At 39.6% G+C, this 11,802-nt stretch overlaps 1 protein-coding gene across 2 annotated transcripts in view; it reads left to right on the top strand.

Moving 5' to 3' along the window:
• wdr45b (WD repeat domain 45B) overlaps positions 1-5,923 on the top strand; it is a 58,783-nt gene extending 52,860 nt beyond the window's left edge. Inside the window, exon 9 of one of the 2 annotated variants that reach the window (XM_020608940.1) lies at positions 2,515-5,923. In XM_020608940.1, coding sequence (XP_020464596.1) covers positions 2,515-2,621 — 107 coding nt within the window. In that variant the 3' untranslated portion in view covers positions 2,622-5,923. The remainder of the gene's footprint in view (positions 1-2,514) is intronic. The other variant, XM_020608939.1, reaches the window with a different exon arrangement.
• The last annotated feature ends 5,879 nt before the right edge of the window (positions 5,924-11,802 follow it).

The following is an 11,802-nucleotide window of genomic DNA, read 5'->3' as shown; positions in this document are numbered from 1 at the left end:
ATTTAGCTATCAAGCTCCTCTCCTATGGAACCAACTCCCAGTCTCAGTTTGGGAGGTGGACACCCTCTCTACCTTTAAGAGTAGACTTAAGACTTTCATTTTTGATAAAGTTGATAGTTAGGGCTGGATCAGGTGACCCTGAGCCTTCCATTAGTTATGCTGCTATAGGCCTAGTCTGCTGGGGGGCCTCATGATGCTCTGAGCTCCTTTCCTCTCTCCCCATGCATCTATTTGCCACTACTACATGTCATTAACTGTGTCTCCTCTCTCCCTATACCTTTTTGTAGGTAGCCCTGGCTCTGGAGCTCTATGTTTCTGATGAGCAGTCACCGGCCACATCAACCTGCCCAGTGTTTGATTGTTTGTTGTTGTGTTTGTTGTGTCTTGTTCCTTTTCTATTTTTTTCTCTCTCCTCTATCCACTCACCCCAACTGGTTGAGGCAGAAGGCCACCCAGCAAGAGCCAGTGTCTGTCTGAGGTTTTTTTCCATTAAAGGGAGTTTTTCTTCCCCACTGTCGCCAAGTGCTGCTCAAGGGGGACTTGTTTGGACTTTAATTTGTAAAGTGTCCTGAGTAGACCTTCGTTGTGATTTGGCAATATACAAATAAAATTGGTTTTAATTGAATTCATGGTACATACCCTGGGTAATGTGTTTATAATGGTGCCTATAATAATAATAATCATCATCATCACTATCATCATCAAACATGTTAGCACTACCAAACATTTAAACTGCCGTTCTAGCCAGCAAACATATAAATAACTCACCAAACATTTCAAATAGCTCACCAGATAACTAGCCAGAATTCTGCATCAAAATACACCATATGTTAGTCTTCAATCCAACAACCAAATGTCTACTATGCCCTTGTTAGCTTGCTCATGCTAACACTAGGAAGTAGGCCTCAAGCCTGCTGCATGTATCAAACACTTTTATTAAGCCTGTCCTCTTATACTAGTTTACTTCAGCTTAACAGGTATAATTCTCACATGTGGTGCCATTTATAAAACACATACCTATTTTTACTCCATTCACACACCTTTCTTCTGCTCCAGAGCCAGTCAATGGGCTTTGCCCCGCTATCAGCTAGATTCTTAATTATCTGCCTTAGGCCCTGCCATTTTATACCCAACTCACCTAGCAGAGAGGCAGCTGGCTTGGCTACAAATCCCCTACAACCAACCTCCATGGGGAGTACTTAAACTTTCCAGCCACGTGCCAAAAGCCAATTCTGCCTCCAAAGTCAATTCTGTGTATTTCAGCTTCTTCCTTTCATAAGCTGTATCGACAGCATCCTCCCAGGGAACTGTAAGTTTGACAAAATACACTGTCCACTGTGCTTCTGACCACAGTACAAGGTCTGGTCTGAGGTTCTTGCTTCATTTTCTGGGCCTCTGCCTCCTCTACAAGTGTCTCTATGTTGGTGTCTGAGTAGTTGCATTTCTTTGCTTGTTTCTCACCTGTTGCCATGATTCACCATAATGACAGAACAATTGCATGCCAGGCTCATTATTATGCAGATCAGCATTCATGAATTACTTTACAGTTACTATTTATGGATAAAATGGGTGTGTACAAAGCAGGATATGAGGCTGATTCACGTGCACAATTCTAGATGATCTGTGATTTATAAGGAAACTTGCTTACAGTTATAAAATACACTGTTTTATAAGCCTGAATATTTTTTGGCCTTTGGGCACATGTACACTTTTAGTGAGGATCCTTACGCACAGTTTATAAATGAGACCCCTGGTCTTAGGTTAATGCTGACTATCTCCTCAGGAACTATGAGCTGATTCTGCAAATCTTCTCTTGCCTTTAGCTGTCCTGCATCTTGCCTGTTCAAAATTACTTGTTTGCTGCCTTTTTCACCCTCACAAACAAAATCCCCTCTTGTTTCTTCTTCTCCAGTGAGTTTACCTCTAAGTGCTTACTTTTAGTAGCTGCTGCTAAACATTTCAACATCTGAATGTTCAGTCTTTAATGATGATAATGATAATCACTTTTATTGGCCAAGTATGTTACACACACAAGGAATGTGTCTTTGGTACAGAACTGAGGCAGCCATCTGCAGCACCAGCTCACATACACACACCGATGGTGGTGCTGACCCCGCAAGGTGTTGACTTGACCTTTTTGTTGAAGAGAGGTTCAGTCTGTGGTATTGGACGCTATGGAATTGCACTGCCTGATACAAAGACCTGTTTTTGTTCACACCATTTCTTTTCTGTCATTTTGCTACATATTGTTTTTAGGTTTTGGCAAAGTGATTGTTTGTGGCCTCATTACCAGGATAAGCGTTTTTGTTAAGGCAAGGGGAAAAGAGAATAGATGTGGATTATAACAGTTACATTGATACTTAAGGGCCTCACAAAATGTTTATTGAGCTTGTCACCTGTCTTTGGAGCATGCACTGTTACTTGATGGCCATGACACAGACCTGTGATGTTTGTGTGTCAGGCCTTCCTTTGCTGACTGTGTTCTGCTCTACTTTGTCTCAATCCATCTTGCAGCCATTTGTGCTGACGGCAGCTACTACAAGTTCCTGTTCAACCAGAAAGGGGAGTGTTCCAGAGATGTCTACGCCCAGTTCCTGGAGATGACTGATGGAAAAATATGACCTTTGACTGCTCAGCAAACTTGTATTATGCAGCCTTTTCTCTTTTGTTTTTTCATCCCTGGTTGCACTTGTCCTTATCTTGACAGACTTTAAAAGAGCATCAAATGAAGGGAGGAACACAGACTTTGGGGAATCCTTGCAACAAAAATGGACAATGGGAAGCACCATCAGAGATGCACACTTTTTTGTCTCTGGATAGAGGGACACAGACACTGACTTCACTCTCAAACCAAACACAAGAGAAAAGAGGGACAGTTATATTTTTTGAAATGATGACATGCCGGTTTTTAAGATGTCTTTCGAGGAATTTACAAAGGATCACTATTTTTAATCTCATAGATGATTCTGCTCATTAGATGGATTAAAAATAGAGGTTTTTGTCAACTAACACCACCTAACTCTAGGGCGTGCCTCAGACTGGAGAGAAGTTGGATGTGGGCACATATTATTGTTGTCATATATACATGTTGGTGTATATACCAGTGTACCATAGTAGGTGTTTGCAAAGCAGGTTTAAAATGAGGTAACTTTTCACTTCTGCCTTCAAGGTTCATAGTAACATCTGGAAGATTAGAACAAACCTTGATCCTGTGCTGTTGGAACATAAACTTACGATTACTAGATTTTTTTTTTGATTTTTTTTTTTATATATATTCATTCACTTTATCAACACAATGCACCAGACTGAACTACATAGTATTGTACAAAAGAGTAGCAAAAAGAAAAGAGATGAACATGTATTTTGGTTTCATTCTTTCCCCCATACATTGTGCAATATGTGTTCTCTCTAATTGTTAGAAGGTTGTGAAAGCTGGGTTTGCTGTTTCTACCTACACAAGCAAGCATGTCAATCTTTTCATCAAACTCTCACTAAGAAAGTGACCAAGTTAATTTCTTAAAATGTTAACTATTTCTTTAAGAGTGTGTGAATGTTGTTTGTTGCTGCTGCCTGAACAGGGTGTAAGAGCCAAACATGCACAGATTTCATCTTAAATCACAAAACACAATTTGGGATGAGATTGTTTGATAACTTCTACTCAACAGCTCATCAACTGTACAAATATGAAGAATATTTTGAACTCTGTTCAAGACTGCATTTCACTTAACACACTAATATCTCAAGTTGGTTAAATAAGAAACCTCTGATTAATGGTTTGCTTTATGTACTTTTTGTTGGCCAGCATTACTCCAGTCACAGCTGTTGAATATCTTTTTAAGACACAGCACTCAAAAAAAAAAGGTAGGGTTGGCAATCCTGGAAAAACCAGCAAGAGGAAACTCAATTTTGAAAGTAGGCAACTGAAGAAATCTCGCCATTTCATTCTGATTTCTTTCCCAAGCAACTCCAAAACTGTGCACTGCAACACACACTGTGCGACTACTACTTACAGATTTCAGGAAAATTACAAATGCCCCCAAACAAAAAACCTGTCCACTGGAAATACGGTTAATATGGCATCACTCTTCAGCCCCTTTTGTTCTATCAGTTGTCGCTATCCTTCAAAAGCCACATCCGTGTTAATTCTGGTTTTACTTCTTGTAGCATCAAACTTCTTTTTAGTTGTAACTTTCTCAAATATAGTTTTATCTGCTCAGATAGCTGCTTTAGCCCTGGCTTATAGCCGGTATTAGCCTTAGAAGTCCAGGCTTTTCCAGCAGTGAGAAGTGAAGAGGGAGGCCAGCTAATGCCGTTCAGAACATGAGCTTTATTCCATCTTGATAACATGAACACTGCAAGTGGCTTTTGATGCCAGGTTAACTATATGTAAAAGGAGTCTGTTCTGTGCAGTGGTCTTCTTGCTCTCATACAGACATACAGGTGGCAACAACATTACCCATAAGGCTATATGTCTGTAAGAGGAAGGCCTGGCCTGTAACAACAGTCTCCATTTGCAAACAGAAGCTGCTGCGGGTACCTTCTCTAGTTCGCTAGTTTTAGCTATCAAAATAGAGCGGTAAGACATTTGCCTGCAACTGCAACGCCTTGTGGGAGATTCTTGACTTGTGCATTGGGTACACCGGCAGGCTACACACAATGTGTAGGGAGTTTGGTTGACAGCCAAGTAGGCCATTTAGTGGTTTTGTTTGAGGCAAGTAAAATTCAGGGGCTTTTTTTAGCTCTGCTGCTGCCACAGATGATGGATTTTTTTTTTGTGCTGTCAGTGCATTTAATGGAGATAATGAAATTATCAGAAGTTTGGGGGTGGGTCCTGAGCCGAAATTACACCCCTTCCATTTCTGCAGTATTTAAACTACCAAAAACTACCCTCTCCCGCTTCCATTTTTCATTACACCCCTCCCACCCTTATAAAATAACTACTTTTCCTATATTCTCTATCCTGGCTGGTCTGCCAGTGCCCGAGCACAGCGGAGATCTTCGTAATTGTTCCCCAAAACCTTAAGCACACAAGCACTTCAAGTTCATAAGCATCTCACAATTCTATATTTCCCACATTTTCAGTGTCCCAGCCAGTGAAATGTATTCATTGCCATCGGGATGTAAAGAGAATTTCAAGATATGTAACAAAAAATGCTTCTGAAAATAATCACCAAGCCTATCTTTAAGTAGTGTTTGTCCTTTGCTAATATATCTCTGCACACTACTTTGTCCTGCCCCAGCAGCATTGATAAATTTAGCTAATGCACATCAGGGAATCTAAAGTGCTTAGTTGAACCCTATGGCCATAAACAGGAGAACTGTTCAGCGTAGGTCCACCACAATAGAATGTGTATAAACAAAGCTGCATTACTAATTTGTTTTTTGTCATGTTACTTGATAGCATTTTTATTGATTGAGTGCAAAAACATTTCCCCTGCATTGGTTTCTACACGTGCTGGGGGTCACTGAACACACACAGCACTCGGTGGTCACTGGGACGCTGCAAAACTGAAATGCCAGCTTGTTTCCAAAACACTCAATGATTGTAAAATCTGCATTTAAATATGCAAATAAAATTTAACATCTGCTTTTACATTTCAACTTTATGGGCTCTGTCGTGCCTTTTACATTGTATTATATCTGTGATTAATTGGTTTGTCAATTTGTCAGTTGCTGAAGGGCCCATAAACATTTTATAGGACCTTAAAGAAGTTAGCTTAGTTTCTAAGCAACACTTAAGACTTCACCTAGTAACCTGGCTGTAACTCCCAGCAGGACAACTGCTCTAACCACTTTCACCCCCACACTACTAGTTTCACCCCCAAATGAATTCCAAAATCTCCAGCCGAACCATAGAATAAGCTCTGATTATTTACAGTGGATGCGCAGAAGAGTCTGTAATCTGTACGTCGCCCAGTCTCGGAATATGTATGTATGTGTGTATGTGTGTGTGTGTGTGTGTGTGTGTGTGTGTGTGTGTGTGTGTATATATATATATAACTCAATTTATGCCACCATAGATAATAATATCAAATTGGCAGAACATATTTACTTAACCATGTAATGTGTCCAGCTGCTCTAGACTTGAAAAGGCATTGGGCACACTGGCCCCACGTGTATCCCATGATGTGATTGTGAGTTGAAGTATCGCCCTGCAACCAGAACGAAGCAAACTAGGAGAGCAAACCAGCAACTAGGTAAGCAGGGGATGGTCACACCATCATTATGTGAGTTGTAACTTAATTTGTGCAGTGGGTGGGGGTGCAGAGCAGTTGCCAGTAATTAGTTTAATGTCCATGTCTTCACACCTCAAGCATTAGCATTAGCATTACAAGCACCCTGTCTATACACACAGCCGACTGTGATGGTTAACAGAAATATTTATTCAAGTACTGCACAATTTTGAGGTATCTGTACTTTTTCATTTTCTGCTACTTTATACTTTGACTTTGCTACATTTTACAGAAAAATATTGTACTTTTTACTCACGACATTTATTTGATAACTTTAGTTACTAGTTACTTTTCAGACTGAGATTAAACAAAATACACAGTAATAAGACTTTATTGATCCCCGGTAGGAAATTCACAAGCTACCCAGCAGTATGAAAAGTACTTCAAAGTATAAACATATAACCAGATAGTTAACATTAGCTCTATCAGCTGTAACATTGATCATGATGTACACAATAACACACCAATAATTTATTAGTCTAATAATGATATACATTAATGTGAACTGTCATTTTGCATGAGTACTTTTAATACTTAAAGTATATTTTATGCTAATACTTTTGTACCTAACTATTTGAACACAGGACTTTTACTTGTAACAGTATTTTTACACAGTGGTATTGCCACTTTTACTTAAGTAAACAATTTGAGTACTTCTTCCTCCACTGCTGGTTAAGGGAAGTACAGAGTATACCACTCATTCGGTTCTGATAGTGGAAACACCATATTTGTATCAGCATATCAACAGTGAGCATATCAATTGTGAGCATGGTAACTACCATGCTGACTAACATTTATAAAGCACCACGGAGGGTAAACTCCAATTCCCTTATTTGTTCATCGATTCTCCTTGATACTAGCTCTGCCTAGAAGGCATTTTGGTCTGCCATTCTAATCACTTCTAGGGTTGGACCCCACCAATGTCTGTACCAAGTATGCTGATGATCCATCCAGTCATTTGTCCAGAATCCTGCTAACCACCAAAAACACACACACCAAACAAAAACAAAAAAATCTCCCTGGCAGAGGTAATAAAGCGGTGTGTCGGTCCATATAAGAACTGTGCAAAGAATGGTCCTCACTTTACCTGAACCACTTCCAGGTTGAGCAAGAATCAAGGATGTTGCAAGACTCCTAAAGGAATGTATGAGACTTTGGATGAACCCTCACTGTGTAGATCAGAGTGCAATGTATTGATTGCCCATATGGAAATGTTCGCTGTAGTCCCCCCCCCCCCTTGTATGATTTATCACATATTGCTGACCAACAGCTGGCAATTCACCCCACCTTCAAAGTGTCCAATTTGATCAGCTTATTAACATTTTTGCCTTTGGACATGATAGGATACCTATTCATACAGACTGAGTTGTTGGAAGCATAAAGAATACTTTAGCCCTTACTTAGGCCCTTACTTTCCTGTTCAGCTCCACTACTGAAATGAGAGAGTCAAGCTCTTTTTGTACCTTAAGAAAGCTGATAGTTTACAAGGGAAGCAGCTCCATCCTGGTGGTACACAGGCTTCCTGGAACAGGAAACAGAGAACTACACAGCAGCTGAAGCACATTTCCAGATGATTATCTCATCAGCCACATTATTCTTCACAGCACCAGTTAGGAAACATATTTTCATAACTTCTTTTCTCTGAAAGAAATAATTCTTCATACACAAATGGATTTTGAGCTTGTGTTTGGCCAGCAAAAAGGGTTTTTACTCAAAGAAATACAAACTAAGAGATACTGTTTTAAATAAATTTATAAAAAAAAAAAGCACTGAAGCATATACACCTATCACTTGTTTTTCCTCATGTAACAGAAAATCTGAATAGATGTTTTAGTAGTCTGAAAAGAATAAAATCAGAGAGCTTGCCAAATTCAATGCAAAACAGACAACCAATGATGATGGAAAGTACAGAACAAATAAACATATAAAAAGTAAAAGAAAAGAACTCTGAGGGTTAAGTGCAGCAATCATCTAATGTAGACAAACGTACAAAAAGTAAAAGAAAAGAGAACTATGAGGGTTAAGTGCAGCAATCATATAACGTAGATTCAGTCTAAATTTTCTTCAGTTCCATATTCAAATAAATCAGCTCAAGTACATTGTCTCTAGAATGGTAACATGCAAGCTTGATGAAGCATATGACCAAATACGCATAGGAATATACTTTTTATGTCATAGGATATTTGTAAAATATGAAAACTCTGATATAGTGAAAGAAATTTCATTTGCATGAATGAGCAAAGAACATCTACTCCATAGTGTTTTTTAAAAGGGGAAAAAAGAGACTACATTCATTTCACTGAACAAAGAGTCCACATACAGACAAAAAAGATTCTATGTTGTGATGTTTAAATGTTCTTAAAGACTCCACTTATAGCTTTTAGTTATCTTAATTATTACTAGATTGTATCTGTGCCTTAGGAAACGGAGAAACACTCAAAAATATCCACAAATGTACTTGTACAACGGAATACTGCACATCTACTCACAACTGGGTTAGGTAGGTCGACATGGAGGCTAGCTGCCAAAGATGGGAATGTCCACACTTAGGTACACACACTTCCCTTTGTGGAATAATTACCGATTTCGCTTGTTTGCTTTTTCTATCTGACACACAGTTAAGCGCTTGTCTGTCATGCTACCAGGAAGAGGCTCCTTTCCATCACTGGGGAGATTCGGGACTCCTCACTTGTCCACCAAGTCTTTTTTTTTTCTGGATTTTAAAATACATTCTCTCTTACTGTGCTTCTTGCCATCTGAGTCTCAAACATCAGGGTTTCATAGTCATCAGCAACTCTTTTGTAATTCTACTTTCAATTTGGTCTCTAGTTTTTGCATCGTATTTCATGGTCTTAAATATGTGGGAGAGGAGAAGTTGGGGGAGGAGGGATAGTTCAGGAGGTTTTGCACATTTTGTAGTCCTGTTTGTGTTTCCATGTCTCTTCTATTTTTGGCACCATGAAGTAAGGTGATAACCAGGTAGGATGGAAGGGCACGAGTGTGGAAGGTGTGAGGCTCATTGCGTACAGGAAAGCAGGGGTCAGGATGCAGATCAGGGGGAGGCTACTTGTCATTGACCTGTTCACTGACCCCTCTTTCTCCAACTCTGTCTGTGGTACCGTTGGTGTTGGCAGCTGCCATTTCACCCTCCTCCTTTGTTTTGACTCTCTTCGATTCAGGTTGGTCTTGCACTTCTCCATTCTGCCGCTTGGTAGGGAGGGATGCAGAGGCTGATGCGTGGGTCGCCAGGAGGTGGAGAGGGTTTGCAACAGCTGGAGGAAAGAAGGTAGAATTGATTAAATATTGGTTGTTATATACCCACTTTGGTGGAGGGAAGTAATAGTGGAGTGTAATGGAGCCTAAAGTGTTCCCACAGTTATCAGTTAATAAATGGGCAGACTGAGGGCTGGGTTCAGGGTTTACACTAAATAAATGTTTTTGTAAATGCAGGAAAACAAAAACATTCAGGATTTTTTTTTTTTTGGTTTGTTCCACTGTTAGCAAGCGTGGGAGCAAACACCAACTAACAAAAGTACCTTTTACACTGCCCATTCAAGGCATAAAAGTTGCCAACCCAATGGGGTGGGTTGGGGGGGCACCGAGATTCGAAGAGGCGACTGCTCTACCCACCACACCACTGTCGCCTCCCCAAAGAAACACACAACACTACGATGGCCGGGAATCGAATCCAGATCAACTGCTTGGAACACGTGTCAAACTCAAGGCCCGCCACGTCATTTTATGTGGCCTGCGAGAGTTTAATAGGTGCAAATATATATTAAGTATATTCTGCTTTAAAGCGTGAACTGACCATAAACTACATCTCCCACAATGCATTTATAGATTGTTACCCATAAAGTAACGGCATCTCTCCACTTTAAGTGGAATTGAGAAATCTCTACAAATGATCCCAAAATGTCCAAGAAAAGAGAAATCACCCACTTTCCTGTTTGTCAGAGCATCTCAGCCTCAATTCCCGGTGCTTTTTCGTGTGCTCGGTTGGCTACTATACTGAACTGGTTAATGAATGAGTTTGATCAGAGCTTCTCTGACTTTAAAGCACAGCACTCTGGTTTTGCCATCTTTGCCGATCCTTTCACCTCAGTGTTGTTGTCGTAAAATGCTACGTCTGTCACACTTGTTGGTTGTGCCATAGTTCTGCCCTCCTTGACTGTGACAAAAAAAGTTTTGAATAAAGTTACTATCATAACTTGTTTTTGATATTTTCCTGATTTACTTGAATAGTTTGTTGATTGATGGAGTAATGTGGGTTTCTTAACCTGAACATTTATTTTTACATCTATGCAAATGCATATGTAATATTTGTAACTTGAATAAGTAATAAATACAGAAAGTTATTTGATATGATGAGTAGTTTAATTTATTTTAAATTACATTACATTTAGTTACATTTATACTGTTAATTTGGCCCTTTGAGGACAACCATTATGCTAATGTGGCCCTCGGTGAAAATGAGTTTGACACCCCTGCATTAGAAGGTTGGTCCAGTGATTTATGTGTAGTGATTTTTTTGTTTTCCAGTTTTGAAAGATTATTTTCTTTGCAATATTTTTTTTATTGAAACAAAGTAACACATTAACAAAACAGTACCGAGCATGGGAGACAAGACAACAGATACATGACATTACAAAAATATAGTGTTTTACAAGATTGTAGTGTGTGAAGTGTGGGTATTTCCAACTTATGCAGTCTATGAAATGCAAGAAAGGGAAAAGGAGGGAAAATAAATAATTACTAGTGCTGGGCAACGACTAAAATCCTTAATCGCGTTAACTGCATGATTTTTCTCGGATTAACCGTGAATAACTGCATTGATATGAGCAGCATTCAATAATGAATTCAAAAGTAGTGTATTGTGCACTTCTATTTTAAAAGTACTACTATATGAACAAAAGTGCAATAACATTTGGTCTGCAAACACTTTAAACAAATAAGGTGCTTTTTTACACAGTAGCAGCAAATCTCAATGTAATCAAGCTCATATCAAGGCATATCAATCAAGGCTCATACGTGCTGTCATTCGTTGCAATCCTAATAACGTTCCTCAGATCTTCCACAATACTAATCGGCCTGCAGTTTGTAGCTATCCACTTTGCTATGGCATTTGTTAGCTTGTCTTGCTTTTGTTTACCTATACTTCTCCCACACGCTACATAGTCTGCTGAAGCCTCCTTCCGCTGTTTGTTTGGGTGGGTGATTTGCTGGCATCAACTGTGTGTATTACATTTAAGTGATACTTCAGACTCGAAGTACTCCGGTGATAAGAAAATTCAGCTTTGCAGTGGCTACAAATGACTTTGGTTCTATCAACTCTGCGGTGCGGAAGAGATTTAAATTGAAAATGTCCATGTAAGAGTCCTTTACCTTTTTCCATTTTTCTGTCCCCGCCAGTTCTATTCAGTTCCAGATGACGTGAGCGCTGCAGCGGTCTTACACCCACCCCAAATGCTCTTATTGGTTGAGACACATGATGACTCCCATCTCAAGCCAGTACTGATCAACATCCCACCTCTCCTGTGACCCACGGTTTGTCTGTATGCGTATTCAG

This window comes from Monopterus albus, unplaced genomic scaffold, assembly GCF_001952655.1.
Source record: "Monopterus albus unplaced genomic scaffold, M_albus_1.0 scaffold96.1, whole genome shotgun sequence".
In the NCBI taxonomy this organism is placed as follows: domain Eukaryota; kingdom Metazoa; phylum Chordata; class Actinopteri; order Synbranchiformes; family Synbranchidae; genus Monopterus; species Monopterus albus.
Note: the sequence above shows the minus strand (reverse complement) of the source record. Positions and strands in the feature narration are given on the sequence as shown.